The sequence below is a fragment of the Aethina tumida genome, chromosome 2 (genome assembly GCF_024364675.1).
Source record: "Aethina tumida isolate Nest 87 chromosome 2, icAetTumi1.1, whole genome shotgun sequence".
In the NCBI taxonomy this organism is placed as follows: domain Eukaryota; kingdom Metazoa; phylum Arthropoda; class Insecta; order Coleoptera; family Nitidulidae; genus Aethina; species Aethina tumida.
Window position 1 is genome coordinate 30,529,040 of NC_065436.1, and position 16,549 is coordinate 30,545,588.

General features: G+C 33.3%; 1 protein-coding gene across 1 annotated transcript; it reads left to right on the forward strand.

The window, feature by feature from the left end:
• Positions 1-837: 837 nt before the first annotated feature.
• LOC109604996 (LIM/homeobox protein LMX-1.2) lies at positions 838-16,027 on the forward strand. The gene is made up of 7 exons (XM_020021553.2): positions 838-975; positions 7,804-7,984; positions 14,257-14,474; positions 14,560-14,756; positions 15,068-15,191; positions 15,453-15,629; positions 15,678-16,027. Exons 1-7 carry the CDS (start codon positions 972-974, stop codon positions 15,881-15,883), a joined length of 1,107 nt encoding a protein of 368 aa, XP_019877112.2. The 5' UTR covers positions 838-971; the 3' UTR covers positions 15,884-16,027.
• The last annotated feature ends 522 nt before the right edge of the window (positions 16,028-16,549 follow it).

Sequence of the window (16,549 nt, forward strand, 5' to 3'; positions counted from 1 at the left end):
AGTACATACATAGTATAAAATTTTGTGTAGGTATCAAATTAATATTAAATAAATTAAATTTATAATTAAACTAATTTTTTTTTAAATATTTTCGACTAATTAATTAAAATTTAGAATTGTATATTAGAAATGAGAAGATATTGTCGTATTATATGTATTGCTTAAAATTACAAAAAAATTACATTTTATGAAAATTTATAATATACAGTTTTATAATTAAAATTCTAAATGCTAATCTTTTTTTAAAATTTTATTATTCAAGTATCATATTATATCAGATTTTAATACTAATTTTGTAAGTACTGTACTAAATTTATGATTAGTATGCACAAGTAATCAATTAATTTGTAAATAAAAAGCATACTACAACATTAATTTAAATATATTGTACATACTTTTCTATAAAGAATTTAATTATAAAAATCAGAAAAAGAAATGGCGATACTCTTTTATTTCTACAGCCATATTCATTCAAATTATCTACCAGTTTTTACAGAATTTTAAACATAAGTTAATCATTCCATATCGTAAAAAAACAGCAGATGAATTGGCCATTGAACATTCTAAAAGACCTGTCGCAAAAACGTCGATCGCTCCAATCAGGCTTCGACACCAGCAGCAATGAAAAAAAAGGTAGTTTGCCAAAGACGATAAAAACCGGTTCGCACAAAGCGAACCGCTTCCATGCATCGAACTGCCGCGGCAGCAATTTTCCCTCCAACTGATGTTCGTGTGTGCGTCCGACGTCCGCCGCGACAACCCCAAATGGGCGCGGCCTCAAGCGCCGCCTCCGCAACGGCGGTTGCAGAGGCGGCCGTCAGGGGGCCAGCGGCACACGTCGAGTTTAAGTATATGGCGGATAAGTCGGTTGATTGTTAAATTGTTGATTGTCTTTGAATAAACGTATTTTGGTTTTGTGTTTTGATCGATTGCATCGGCATAGGACGGGGGAGTCGTCCACGCGGGACATTATGGGTAGGTAATGTTTCCGATTTGCTGTTGCCACTGTCATGCGTAGATGCTTTTATTTATTGCTGTTTGTTTAGGATTAAATACATAAAACTTCGACTGTTTCTTTTGATATGTGTTAGGATATAGAATGGAAACTGTGCAAATCGTTAGCTTTCAGAAACAATTATTGTTTGATTATAACGCAAAAAGACTTAAAAACAATAATACAATTTGAATTTCTTAGACCTAGTTTATTTGGATGAAAATGATTTTATTTAAATACGTGTTTAACACAATCTGTTATAATTTTTTTTTCATATTAAATTTGGCAAATTAAACTAATAAATATGAATTTCCTAGAAGTAGTGTTTACTGATGATTTTATTTAAATATTAAATGTTTATTGCGATCAATCGCAATTTTAAATTTTTAATCAAATTATAACAATAAAAAATAATTATGTGAATAATATAAAACTAGGAGATTTAAATTAAGTAACTATATTTTCGAAATTTAAGATCTTTATTAAATATTTTTTAAATATTAATATTTATTTATTTTATTAATAAAATTAATAACATATTAAGATGAAACATATTATGTATGTATTTAAAAAAATAATATTTCCAGTGACATTCTTAAATCTCAAGTGTCAGGTTTTAATAAATAAATAAATTAAAATATAATTATATTTAATATGGATATTCCCATTGATATTTTCAAATGTAAAAGTGTATTTGATTTTACAAATTAACATTAAATAAAAAATTTTTTGAATTTTTTAGATATTTTATTATACAATATGTATAACTAATTAAATTGAAATTAAGGACGATGTTTTCGAAATTAATTAATTAAAAATTTATTTTTAATTTTTAAAATTAACAATAAAAGATTTTATAAAGAAAAAAACAATGAATGAACTAGATATTCTCACTGATATCCTTAAATTTATAGCTGTGCTAAATTTGCAAATTAAAATACATTTAATTCAATGTTCAAATTTTAAATCAAATAAAATCAAAATATACTTATCTATTAATTTTAGATGTTAATAACATTTTTTACTAAAATGTTTAAATTAAATTTCCATATAATATGCTTTTTGTCTCAGATTTTATAGATCAATTTATAGTTAAAATGTTTAAATAAATTAAAATAAAATTCGTCAAGGAGTATAATATTAGAAAAAATTAAATTAAATAACATTTTTTTCGAAATTAGTTAAAAAACATCTTGAGTGATTAAATATTCCCACTGATATTCTTAAATTTATATTTGTGTCAGATTTGTTTAATTAAGATACAAATTTCAAAGTTTAAATAAATCATTTCAAGATAAATCATTTTAAGATAAAATGTTTAAATAAAAACGAAAATATTGTATATATATATATATATATATATATATATATATATATATATATATATATAAAAATGATTTTTATGTCAGATTTTGTAAATTAAAATAAAATTGGTAAAGTATTAGTATAAAATTAGAAAAAAGAAATAAATTAAATAATAATATTTGTTTAAATTAATTCATTAAAAAACATCTTTTCTATTTAATATATTAAACAATGTATGAACTATATATCCCCACTGATGTACTTAGATTTATAGTTGTGTTAATTTGACAAATTAAAATACATTTAATTCAAATTTAAAATAAAATAAATAATTAATAATATTAATCTAAGGAATATAAAATATGTGACATTGAAATTAAAAAAACAAACGAAATAAACAAGATATTTTTAATCCTTATTGTTTAAAATGTTTAAAATATAATTCGTTAAAGCATATTTAATTAAAAACAAACATTTTTTGTCAAATTAATTAATTAAAATATATCTTTAAAAATGTTTAAATTTGAGAAAGAAAAACATTATGAATAAAAGACAATGAATAAACTAGATGTTCCTAAAGTCATTTTTTAAATTTAAAATTGTTAAAGATTTGGTTGGTAAATTAAAATACATTAAATTTAAATTTAAAATTTTAAATCAAATAAAATTAGAATATAATTATTCAAGGAATATGAAATAAATAAAATTAAAAAGAATTAACATTTAAAAATGATTAAATATGATGTATTTGTATAAAAAAAGAATTTTTATAAATTAAAATAAAAATCTTTAAGGAATGTAAAATTAGAAAAAATTGAAATTAAACAAACGATTTTCTAAGCTTTGCAGTTGTTTGAAATTGTTTAAATTAAAATAAATTTAATAGAAATTTTAAATCAAAAAATAATTAAAATGTTAAACATTATGAATATGTATAAAAAAATTATATTTGCATAAAAATATTGAAGGAACTGAATATGTTCAATGATATTTTTAAATTTTCAGTTGTTAAAGGTTTTACAAACTAAAATATATGTAATTATTATTTAAAATTTTAAATCAAATAAAATTATGGTAAAATACAATTTTTTAAGGAATATAAAATAAGGACTATGGCAATTTATCAAAATTTGATATAATCTAGTTTTAAATTTATAATTAAAAAGTACTGAAAAGAATTAAAATGTATATTAAAAAATGAGGATATTTGTATTAAAACAATATTGCCACATATATTAAATTTGAAACTTTATTTAATAAAGAAAATATGAAAACATGTTAATTAAAATTAAATATTATAATTTATATTATCGGCAATATATATTTTGTAACAGAATTGATTTTATTTAAAATACCGAATTCTAATAAAATTTGAATTTAATAATATGCTTAAGAGTTTTTATTGGTTTATATTGCATACATATTTATTTTTGTATGTAAAATTAATTATATTTTATTAAAAGGTTTCCCATAATATCATATTTTTAAATACATTGTTAACGGATCATTTCATAATTAAAATATAATAACCTGGAGGATTATCCAGATAAAAATATCGCAACAAAACTGCACCCAAACCAAAAATACTCTATCAGGTGAATAAATGTTTCTATTTCCGACCGAAACGCAGAAAGCAGAAAAGTCGAACACCACATTCACCTCGACGACAGTCGGCACTTTTTCTATTCGTGACTCAATTAAAAAATCGACACGGGGTCGAATATTTGACATTTCCTTGTAAACACATCGCCGTGGTGTTGACACGTGAACACGCGTACACATGTACAAAACTGGCATGGGTGACGACATTTTTATTATGTGGGCCCATAGGTGAACGGGTGATCAACATGAAAGCTGTAAAATTAGTTAATGACCGGCTTTTTCGTTTCTTATTGGCGTATAAAAGTATAAAGTATTAACAGGTTCGTTTCTGTACGGTATGCACGCTCGTAAATCAGGGACAAACTAATTTAGGACTGGCTGAAAGAATGAATAATGACAAGGGAACAAAACAGATGCAACGAACGGAATATGACGAGAAAATAAAGCTGAGCAACTTAAAAGTTTGACTGAATTGTGATTTTACGAAACGGTGACTTGTGCGCTAGTTAAACAAGTTTAATAGTTTTAACTCTACAAACGATTGTTATTATATTTTATACGTTGCGCCGGTGCTATTATAAAACCATTTCGCAAATTTTGTACACACCACCTGCGGTGCCAGTTCATCAATCTCTCGAGAGACGGGGTCTACGGACACATCCATCCACCCTGTGCCGGGGTGTTAATCCGCGACTCTCCTTTTGTTGTCCGTTTAACTCTTTTCAATCGCGATTTCATGCAACGTCATACCCGCCTGGCATTAACACCCCTCATTTTCTAATCGCGTTTTTTACCATTCCGTCTAATCGGTTCCGCTAACACAAGTGTTCCGATAGTGTGTTATAATGTGCAATAAATATTTGTAAATATGGGATTTGTACGTCTGGAATTAATCGTCTGATCCGATTATGGTACTTAAATTATTACCCCCTAATTATTTCTTGACATGCAGATGAAATTAGATTTTAAATAACCCGAACTAAAACGTGATCAAAGTATATGATTCCTTCTAGTTATTTAAACTATTATGTAAAGCATAGGTTGTGTCTTTATAGAGTTTTAAATAGGAATACAGTGTATTTAATGAATATGTAATTAATAACTCCAATTCCGATTTCAAAGATTTACAACAGGGATGGCGAACCTCTTTTGATGTCCGTGCCACAAAGTCATAAACATTTTTTTTTAAATAGGTAACGAGTCACAATAAAATTTCACGAAAGTATAATTAAATAAACAAAAAAAGCAATTCTTTTTTAAACAATTTTTTATTAATCAATGATTTACAAAAAAGAATATACAAAAAAACAAAATTTACGTTAAAAATAATTGTTTTTAATGTGATTTTTATTGCTGTACACATGATGATTAAGATTTAACATCAGGTTCATATTTCAAAATTTTATCTAATATACTTCGAGAGAATTCATGGGATATTTTAATAATAAAATGTATAATATGACGGCTCTAGTTAACATACTAAGATAGGTATTCACTACTACAAATTTATATCATAAATTATAAATTAAATGTAGATTAATAATTTTTAATTCATTTCTATCAAAAAAGGTAACCTAAAAAAAAATAATTTTGTTTTTATGCGTGCCATAAAAATTTTCGTGCCACTTGTGGCACTTGTGTCATTGGTTTGCCATCCCTGATCTATAATATCTTTAGCTGTAGGGAACTTAGAGGAAGCAGTGTTATTATTCCCTGTTTAAAATTATAAAAAATGTATGGCAATTTTTCAAGTTTCAAATTCTGATTAAATGTCTTCTTTTCATTCTACCATTCTATCACGTCTTCCTATTTACATTATTGATTAATTTCGACTTTTTAAAAATAATTTGGAATGGTTTAAGATTTATAATCTATATTCATACCTAAGTTTCCCTTTGAAAGAAAAAGGTCCGTTCTATTTGAAGTTGAATCTTTTCTACAATTTTTTCTTTTAATTTGTACTTCTAAAATTTACAGGAATTCCACCTACTTTCTCCTATTCATATTATTGTTTAACTTCGACTTTTTTAAAATAATTAGAATTGGGTTATGCTTTATAGTCTATATTCCATGATCAGGTTTGCTTCATCAACACAGACCATTAATATTACCTTAATTATTTTTGTTTTCTGTAAAATTTTCTCAAGTTTTTTTCAAAATTCTCTCTAGAGATAATGTTATTTCACTTGTTTTGTAATAGTTTAATCAAGTGGTAGCACCTTTGATATCATATTTGAAGGAAAATGGCTAATTCTATTTGAAGTTGAATGTTTTCTATATTTTTTCCTTTTAATCTTAACTTTTAAAAATCAAAGGAATTCCACCCACTTCCTTCTGTTCATATTATTGTTTAAATTCGATTTTTTTAAATAATTAGAAATGGGTTATGCTTTATAGTCTATATTCCATGATCAGGTTGCTTCATCAACACAGGCCATTAATATTAGCTTAATTATTTTTGTTTTCTGTAAAATTTTCTCAAATTTTTTTCAAAATTCTCTCTAGAGATAATATTATTTCACTTGTTTTGTAATAGTTCAATCAAGTGGTAGGACCTTTTATATCATATTTGAAGAAAAAAGGCTAATTCTATTTGAAGTTGAAATATTTTTACATTTTTTCCTTTTAATCTTAACTTTTAAAATTCAAAGGAATTCCACTTACTTCCTCCTATTAATATTATTGTTTAAACTCAATTTTTTTTAAATAATTAGAAATGGGTTATGCTTTATAGTCTATATTACATGATCTGGTTGCTTCATCAACACAGACCATTAATATTACCTTTTTTTTCCTGTAAGATCTTCCCAAGATTTTTTTCAAAATTTCCTGTAGGAAATGTAATTTCACTTGTTTTGTAATACTTTGATCAAGTGGTAGCTTTTTGATGTCATATTTGAAGGAAAAAGGCTAATTCTATTTGATGTTGAATATTTCTACATTTTTTCCTTTTCCAAAGTTTAAAGGAATTTCACCCACTTCTTCCTAGTCATATTATTATAGACTTTTTTAAAATAATTGGAAATGGTTTGTAATCCAGGCTCTGGTTGTTTCATCAACACGTACCATTAATATTAATCAATATTACCTCAATGGAATAGTAACAATTTTGATGTCATAGTTGAGGAAAAAAGGCTAATTCTTTTTGAAGTTGAATTTTAAAATCTAATTTCTATTGGATTTATATAAGAGAAAATTTGGAAGTTCTAGAAGTAAAACAAAAAACTGATATATTTGAAATTTTTGTTTTGTCTGGACCCACAAACAAAGTGGGCATAAAACCGTAATCACAAAGACCAATAAATTTTCCACTTGTATCAGATTTCGCATTGGAACTGGGGTAAAATGTCGAAAGTTGACCGGATCACCTGTAAGCAATTCAGTATTATTTACGCCCCGCAATAATATCGGGGCCTGTCTGCTTTATGAATCAATTAATCACGCTCGAATCGTTCTCAATAATCCCCCTTCGGTTTCGATTACTCGCCTGTTTTTGGGGTCCGACGCGGGGGCACCGGCTCCCCCAGTCTCATATCGTGCCTTCTAATTGATAAAATATTCCAAATATGTTTACACATCCGCGAGCACGACGAATAAAAATAATTAGTTCTGCTTAGTTATGTCTCTGAAGTCTCTATGTCGAGTGGAATTTCGACAATTTGACAAGGGACTGTTCGGACGTGGTAAAAAGAAACAATTTATAAAATTTAATTCCGCCAATCGTACACAATTTTCCGGCCTTGTCATTACGCGTCCGCACCGATTCAATTTTTAATTGCGACGTACCAAAGGGCTCATCGATTAGTAAAACGGTTAATTGTTGGTAGGAACACATTGGCTATAGTCAATAGTGGTTGTAAAACATGGTATAAATGTAGTGTATTCGGTCGTGTTTGTTGCAGCTGGCGGCCTGGGTCCTTTGTGCGGTATGTGTTGCAGGCCCATCAACGATCGATTCCTTCTAAGGATAATGGACGCGTCTTACCACGAACAGTGTGTGCAGTGTTGCGCGTGTGGCGACCGCCTCCACCACACTTGTTTCGTCAGGGACTGCAAACTTTACTGCAGGATCGACTACGACAGGCAAGTCCATGTACATTTTCTCTTAATATCACCATAGGTTGTCAAGAATTTTGTTGAGTTTTTCAATCTTAAAAATAAAATGCACAAATCTAAGATTAAACAAATCTTGATCAATCGAAATATGTTAGGAATCGTGGGAGTCAAAACATTTTTGCTAACGAGAAAGAAGTTTATTTATACCGATAAATTAGAGGTTCTCAAGGCGATGAAATCGCCAAAGGCAGCAGATCACCAAACAGTAATTATAACATTTTGTTGGTGCAATTTTGTTTTTGGAAAGTGTTTAGCCATTGTGCTGAACATCGTTGAAGAAGAGAAACAGTTCGTTCACGAGGTGTAAAAGAAGATTAGATGACACCCCATAACGGTGGTTTTTGTGATATTCATTCAATTTCTGTAGCACCCATTATAGAGCTTTTTGGTCTTTTTAATCTGTTTGAGGTAGTTAGAAATGAGAGTACATGTTACGTCTAATTCAGCAGCAATCTCTGGAACTTTGCTTGAAGTGGAACAAGAAAATTGTACGAATTTGCTACTTATCCAAACTTTATTCAAAGCCTTGAATAAGTGACCAAATGATTTCAAATAAAAACGGGATTACACATTTAGATAGAGCAAAACACATCAACATATTAAAAATTTGACCCAATAATCATCACTAAGAAACCAATTAACAAAGAAAGCAATGACTTTCTTGACAGTCTAACAGTAATCAAGATGAAGTTCTCTTCCGTACGCCTCACTGAAAAAAAAAACCTAAAACCCATACAATCAGTTTCCTTGTGCCTCCTCATCAAAGGCGCTTCGAAGTGCGAATTCTCGAAAAGCAATTAGCGACAGTGGCACGCACTATTGATCAAAAGGCAAGAAAAGTCAAACACGTCGTCGTCTCGGGGCGACACGTGATCACCGTGCCTTGACAAAAACTCATTTGGTGCGAACTTTCGGACGGAACGAACTCGTTCAAATATTTGCGCGCAGAAAACCGGCAAAGGTTTTCACCGTTATGCGGCGCGACACCGTTTGGAAGTTTATATAAAGCACCTCGGAGCAATCGGATGCGACGAGAGCACTCCAGGTTAGTTTGCAAATATTTCATCGGAAGAATGCCGAACTGTTCGCCGTTCTTTCGAGATATTTTCTTATCGTAAACGCCCCGACGCCCCGAACAGGGGCGCCGGCATATCGAAAACGGAATGTCGTCACCTCCCTCCTCGCCCCGCGGGCCGCTCCATCGACCGCACAAATATTTTCAATGAAATGTGTTCAACTATTTTAAATAACCGCGACAGACTGAATTTTATTGACGCATTCTTTGGGAAAATGTACATATTTTCTTCGAATCTGATGAGACGTTGGTCATCGGTGTGTCCCCTGTTTATTATTTTATTAAATTACGCTGGTTTACAGCCATTTTGCCTAGCATGTCACATTATGATTTTCATATATGTTTGGGCCCACTAAACACGAAAGTTACACTAAAAAAAAATTATGTATTTTTTAATTTCAATTTTTACCGACGTTTTTAAATATTGACCGATTTGGCTAAAGAACCATTTAATAAAGTCAATTGTTGGGACAAAAATACCTAAAATTTACATAGATAAGTAAGTTTATTTTGAATTTTTGTACATGAAGATTTACAAAAAATATAAATTTCTAGAAATCTAAATCGAACGACAACTTACGTTACAGTTCTTTGACGATTTTTGCATATTTTCTCTCTTTTATTGAAACAATTAAAAATGATCTCACAATTAAGAAGCTGTCTTAATTTTGTGGCACTATGAGCACGGGGCTGGTGAGCAATGATCTTCCAAACATATTCCAGACATGTTCTATGCAATTCAGATCAGGCGACAGGGCTGGTAAGGGTAGACGCTCAATTTGGGCATTTTCTAAATGGTTGAGGACAACCCTAGCTCTGTGCTAGAATGTTGTCTAGAAATCTATGTTCAACAATGTTATGGATAATATCTGGTGCATACATTTTATTTCTACTTCCTATGAAAACACCACCCCATACTAGTATGAACCCACCTTGGTATAAGTGAACTTCCTGCAAATAACGTCGTTTTATTCTTTAACTTGGAGGTCTCTAGACTTGTACTGACCATCACTAAATTCTCTAAATCTGCTTTTTCATCTGTAAACTTCATAGTATTCTACTCTTCATGTCATAATTCTCTTTTTTGACATCAAGCTAATCTCGTTGGAGGGGTATTTGCCTTATGGGTCTCCTGCAACGGAGTCCTGTATTATTTAACCGATTTAACACTGTCCTTGGGCTTATATGACGTCCAATATCTAAAATCAAATCTTGTCTGAGAAGTGTGCAGTTTTTTATTGGATCCGTTCTTGTTTCTTTGATTAATAATCTGTCTCTTTGTTGATTTTCTCTAAGCCGATCTTGCACATTGCACGAATTGGTCAACATTGAATGCAGCAGCCAGATCTTGCCACATCAACTTGTCTTGTGCCAAACTGAAGCATTCCTACATCACGATGTAGGTCAGCTTTTGATAAAATACGTCTTTGCATGATTGTAAGAAAAGGCACTAGAAATTGGTTGTTAGTTCTTAAACAGAGTTAAAATTTATATTTTGGTCGAAATATGTTAATATGTACTTTTTTCGATCAGTTTATGTGAATTTTCTGCAACGATTTTTGAACAAAAAAATTCGCTGTCATCTAAACTATTGGACTAATCTCAAAGCTACATAAATATAGAACGTTGATTTATATTTAATTTAAATGTTTGTTTAGCCAAATCGGTTAATTATATCTCGAGTTATACTCAAAAGTAACGGAACAACTATAAAAATTGAAAAATCATGGTGGAACATAAAAGACAATTTTTTTAAAGTAGTGTTATACTTCGAAACATATCAAACACCGAATTAATTATACATACCCCTTAATATTATTCATTTAATGGGGTTGTAAGAGCGAAATGTGAATTAATTTTGCGGATCATCCCTTTAAAACTGAGGCAGGTGTACGCGGTAGGGTGGAAGACAACATTGACCCTTCTAATATTCCGAAAGTAAACACCGTCATGAACCACACTTTATTGACATCCAATTCAAATTAGTCCAAATGGTAATTTCATTTCTAAATCGAAAACGACCGATTTGTATATTAAGGGTACAATTCGATTCTGGGCGCTAGATAAACAATAATATACATTTGGGTTTAACCCCCCGGGCTAGAAAAAACGCTTGGACAAATCTGGTGCAATATGTTGCCCGCCTTAGACCGAGAAGCCGTTTTCTCCTGCTTGCAGTAATCCGAATTTGTGGGGATGCCGCTTAAATAAACGCTTATCCGAATATTATGGGGGATTCGCCTTTATTGTTGTATAGTAGTCAGATGAAATCCGCTTAAATTCGTTCTGCACATATTCCTACACAAAAGAACCTCTGGAAACTGTAACGGAGAAATATTGCTGCGACGAGAAAGATTAATTGATTTCATACGATTAATCTACATACTATGTCTAGCAGGAGACTAACACTACTCGGCAAATACGAAGAAAATTACCACTGATGATGTAACAGGTCCGAAAACTGTCCACCAAGTATAGATGTTGGGTTATAGAATACATCAGTTATTTTAATTTTCTTCTAAATTTCTTATATAATTGACAGTAATGTAAAGGTTAAGGCCTTCGTTGGCCATTGTTTGCATATTTATAGTTGTTCAGGTTTACAGATCAACGTCTGTTGGAATTATTTCCTATCGGAAACCTCTTCAGAGGTTTGATTTGATTCGTATCACTTTGACACGTCCCAATATTTGATCAGTCACTAAGTTTGATGCCTATGGTTTGCTGCTAGAGCTAATACCAAAAAAGGGCGATAACTCCGAAGACAGATCGAATACCAATTGGCCTACATTTATTGTCAAAAAATTCATCAGCGTTGAACTCATCTTGTCCTTGCAAACCGGTGTAATAGACCAATTGTATTTCAAGTAGACCAAATGGAGGAAAAGTTAATTAGACAGTGCCCGAATTGAGACAAGTTTGAATAGTTTTTTAATTAGAGATGAAAACATCGATGCATGAAGCGGCGTCTGACGATTGACCAAACAGAATGGCAACGTAAACAAATTGCGCCTCCGGCCAGCTAATAACCGTAAGTAGCCAGTCAAAGATGGCACAAGTCGAAAGTTTGCTTAAGTGCTTCGACGATCGGGTGCAACGGGGTGTACACGTGTCCGCTTCGGTCCCCGGTGGTCCTGGGGATACGTCAACGCCGACGGTCAACTGTGGCTGTGCAAACATCCCGAATGCTCAGTCCCGGCCGACACGGTCGTCCGACCGTGAGATTGCCAAGTTTTCATAAACCCCATAGAAACTACCAGTCAACTATCGGTGTTATTAAATTCTGTGTTTGCTGCCAAAACATGAGGGATTATCGGAATAATAAATATGTTCGGGACCGCATTGATTTGCTCGACGCGAACGATGAGAAAGTTTCCAGGATTCGGTTTATATACCAGTTTCATATTCATGGTTTGTGGGAATTGTACAAACACCGCCGTCTAGTTTGATTAGGTATTCACAACTGACCAAACTGAACCAATTAAAATCATTTATCTATCTGGCTACTGTAAAAGATGCTTATTGATCCGGATACGTGCGTGACCAAAGAAGGAGGAAACCTCAAATTATACGGAACCATTTAGGTGCTCCATCATCGTTAAACATATGCACCGTAATACAAAAATCTGGAAAACCAAAAACGCGTTTTTGATAAAGAACATCCACCCGGAGTATATAGACAGTTTTTGATATATTTGATGTGTATTTAATAACGAGGACACCTGTAAAAAAAGTGGGGGGTGACGAACGAGTCGTGATCTGTGCTCTTGCTGCATATGCTGCCCATAATGTGACACATCTCCGCCCTTGCACGCTTTTTAAGTATGATGTATATATTTAGGGGACGAATTGTGTCGTAGCTCGAATATGTGACGGGCAGTGGCGCACTGAAAAAATTCAATTTAAGACAACGGGCGTAAGAAAGGATTACGATGGCTGCTCCAGATTTTTATGAACACATAAAAGTTAGAGGTTTTTTATCTCGGCCTTGGCCTCTTGAGAAAAAAGTGGATTGTCATAAAGAACTTCTAATTGTATCAATTGTTTTTTTGAAGTTTGCAGATAGAAGTGGTTTATTCTTCTAAAAACATATACACTCCATTCAAAAGTCTTGCACCACTTTATAAATTACTTAAAATTAACAAAATTTGTTATTATACCTATTGTTAGACATATTGTTAGACATCTGCACATCTGTAAAAAACCTCTAAAGGGTTTTAAAATTTACCAAATAGAGAATAATTATGTTAATAAGAAATATAACTAGAATACCTTCATCATCAACAAACTTTATTATCAAAAAAGATAATTAAAGACAATTTAAGTTAAAAGTGCCTCTTATGCATGCCTTTTGTTAGATTATTAATAAATTCTTGAAGGATATTATTCAATTCTTCAGCTGCAGCCTATAGTGGGTCCAGATACTCTTATATAAATTTAAATGGTGTCGAATTAATCTGGATAATTAATCTTTAATTGGATTCACATACCGGGAAAGTGATGGTCATTCCGTTCTTTCGGTTCCATCTTCCATACATAATTCCACCCCAAAACATGACCAGTCAGCATATATAACTACTCCACTGGAAACAACGTTGCTGTGCACCTCTTTCTCTCCAGACTCCAATGAGACGATTCTTACTCACCAATCCTATCTTTCTTTCTATCCTCCATGGACCCATTTTTTGATGTTCTCGGTCTATATAATAGCCCAGGTACTCTTAAAGGTTTTCTAGATCTTAATCTAGCTAAGCAATTTCTCATAAGTAAATTCATCATTAACAGGGTGGTGCAAGACTTCTGAAACTGAAATTACATGGAATTAATTTTTTCAAATCAGTCAGCAAAAGCTTAAGAAACAGAACCAATATTCATTTATGAGATATTGACATGATTGGATTTTTTTCTGTGCGCCACTGCTCCTCATATGATCGGTACAAGCTGTTGTAGTTACTGAATAGCGACGCAGCGAAGGGAGTTTCTGGTGCACGTGCGGCAGTGGCGCAAACGACGCCGCAATCATATATTAATATATGCACATCGTCGGAGCCGAGACTCCCGTTTAATATCCACCCCTTTGTCTTGGTGTTTGACTTTTTCCAAGTAGGCTCATGTCGATCATAACTAACAGGTGCACGATTTTTAATCAGCCGTTTCCTTGCAGGTTGTTTGTCAAGAAATGTCTGGGCTGTTCCGAAAGGGTTAGTCCGGAGGAGCTCGTGATGAGGGCGAGCGACAATATTTTTCACCTCAGGTGTTTCGTTTGCGTCGTTTGCGGCATCCGGTTGCAAAAGGGTGACCTGTACGTCATCAAGCAGGGCCAGCTATTCTGTCGCATCGACTACGAGAAGGAAGTGGAGATGTTGCAGGGACTGGGGTACGGTATGTAAATGTAGACGTTGCACCAGAAGTGACCACATCCAGATTCGTCTTTTGAACATTTGATTTTCACTTTGTGTCCGTTTAGGTGAATTCATCTGTGACGATCTGCTGACGTCCAACAGATCGCACGACGGACGGCGCGGTCCGAAGAGGCCCAGGACGATCTTGACGACGCAGCAGAGACGCGCCTTCAAAGCGTCGTTTGAAGTGAGCCCGAAACCGTGCCGTAAAGTTCGCGAAACTCTCGCCAAAGATACGGGCCTGAGCGTGCGAATAGTTCAAGTAAGTTGAGCAAGTTTCGTGCCTGCTTCCCGACGAGTTTTCGGTATGTTCGGAAGTCAGTCAACATTGACAGAGAATCGGAAATAGTTTCGATGTTTTTGCACCCTAGCCCCACGGCTTTTGAGAACAACAAAACCGGCCGGTTCTTTCGATTACTTTTTTATTTTTGTTGGGAGCGAAGTATTTCGTTCACGCACTGAAACGAAATACATTCCGCAGTTTTATTGCCGGTTATGTATTCGGAAATGCTAAAGAGACGTTCTCTCTTTTGTGCCACTCGGTCCGTGACTAACGCACGTTACTTCCGACAGGTTTGGTTCCAAAACCAGCGTGCCAAAATGAAGAAAATGCAAAAGAAAGCGAGACAGGATAACAAAGCGACCAAGGATCCGGAAAGTGATGAAAAGAAATTGAACGTAAAGGAGGAGGATCCAAGTACGTACATTCTCTCCCCGTCCTCCAATTGTTTTCTAATTGACTGCATGCCTGTTTTGTTGCCTAGCCTCTTTGTTTAAAACGCTAGCTCATTCTACGGGAATTAATAAAACAAGTTGGACGGTTTTCAGGATTTGGAGTTACAGGAGTTTTAACGCCGCGACTTTCGAACTTTAAGCCTCTAAATTTGCACGGTTGTTTGCACCAACGTTTTCGGGGATTATGCTAATTGTAACGGGAAATAATTGGTTGTTGTCGCAGGTCCCAGATCCACACCGTTCTTCAACGACAGCTGCAGCGACACCGAAACCGTTACGGGAGAAGACGGGATCATACAAACCTCCAATGACCGACACTTCATCAGCATCAAAGAGGAGCGGGAGAACGACAACCCTTTTTTCAAAGCCAACAACAACCTACCCCTGCACACATTCCCAGGTAAACAACAACTTAACCGGCGCATAAATACTCAAAAACTCTCCTTAGGTGTTGACATCACTAAAAGACGAGACGACCATTTTATGGGAATTGCGTTCCCTTCTGCCCTAGACTCGGGCCAGTCGCAGTTCTTTCTGAATCCCCCAGTGGCCCATCAGAATCCCCCGCAAACTGCTCCCGGTTTGAACCCAATTGACCGGCTTTATTCGATGCAAAACTCCTATTTTTGTGGCGAGGAACAAATGGAACAATGAAACCAAAGCTTTGCTTTAACACTCACGCTTCTTTTGGACCCGTTTTGAAGATTGTAAATATGATGTTCTGTTGGATATTTATTGGAACGAATTATCGATAAGCTTCTTTTAATTGTGTGTGTTGTAGCACGCGAAAATTTTACCCTCACGAATTTTATGATGCCATTTATGTATTTTAATAAACTGGATATATTAATTGGTGATTTTTATTTGAACCTACTGAGCCAGCTTCCTTTTGTATCGATGCACGTCGATGATTATTAGTTTTAGTTGAATAGTATCAACATGCGGAGCGTCAAACTAATTCCATCTGCGATATTACCAAAAGGGCGTAAGTTGCGCAACACAATGGATAATGACTGTGTAACACAGCAAGGGCCCGTGTTGGTATTAGGTAATTCTTGTTTGGTTATTGAGCAAGGGACACAGAGCCGGGCAATATTAGGGGATTTCGGTCCCGATTCAATTACACCATTGTAAACTCTGTGTTCGATAGATTTACTGAAATCACCTGACGTCGTTATGGATCGAAAGCTAGCATTTATCGGATTAGGAAGGACCGTTCCGCGATGTTATTGAGCTTAGTGGACTTTAAAACAGGACAATGTAACATTCAGATTTTCCTCTTTGACTCTCTGCCAAAAATAATACAACGTAATGAGTTTA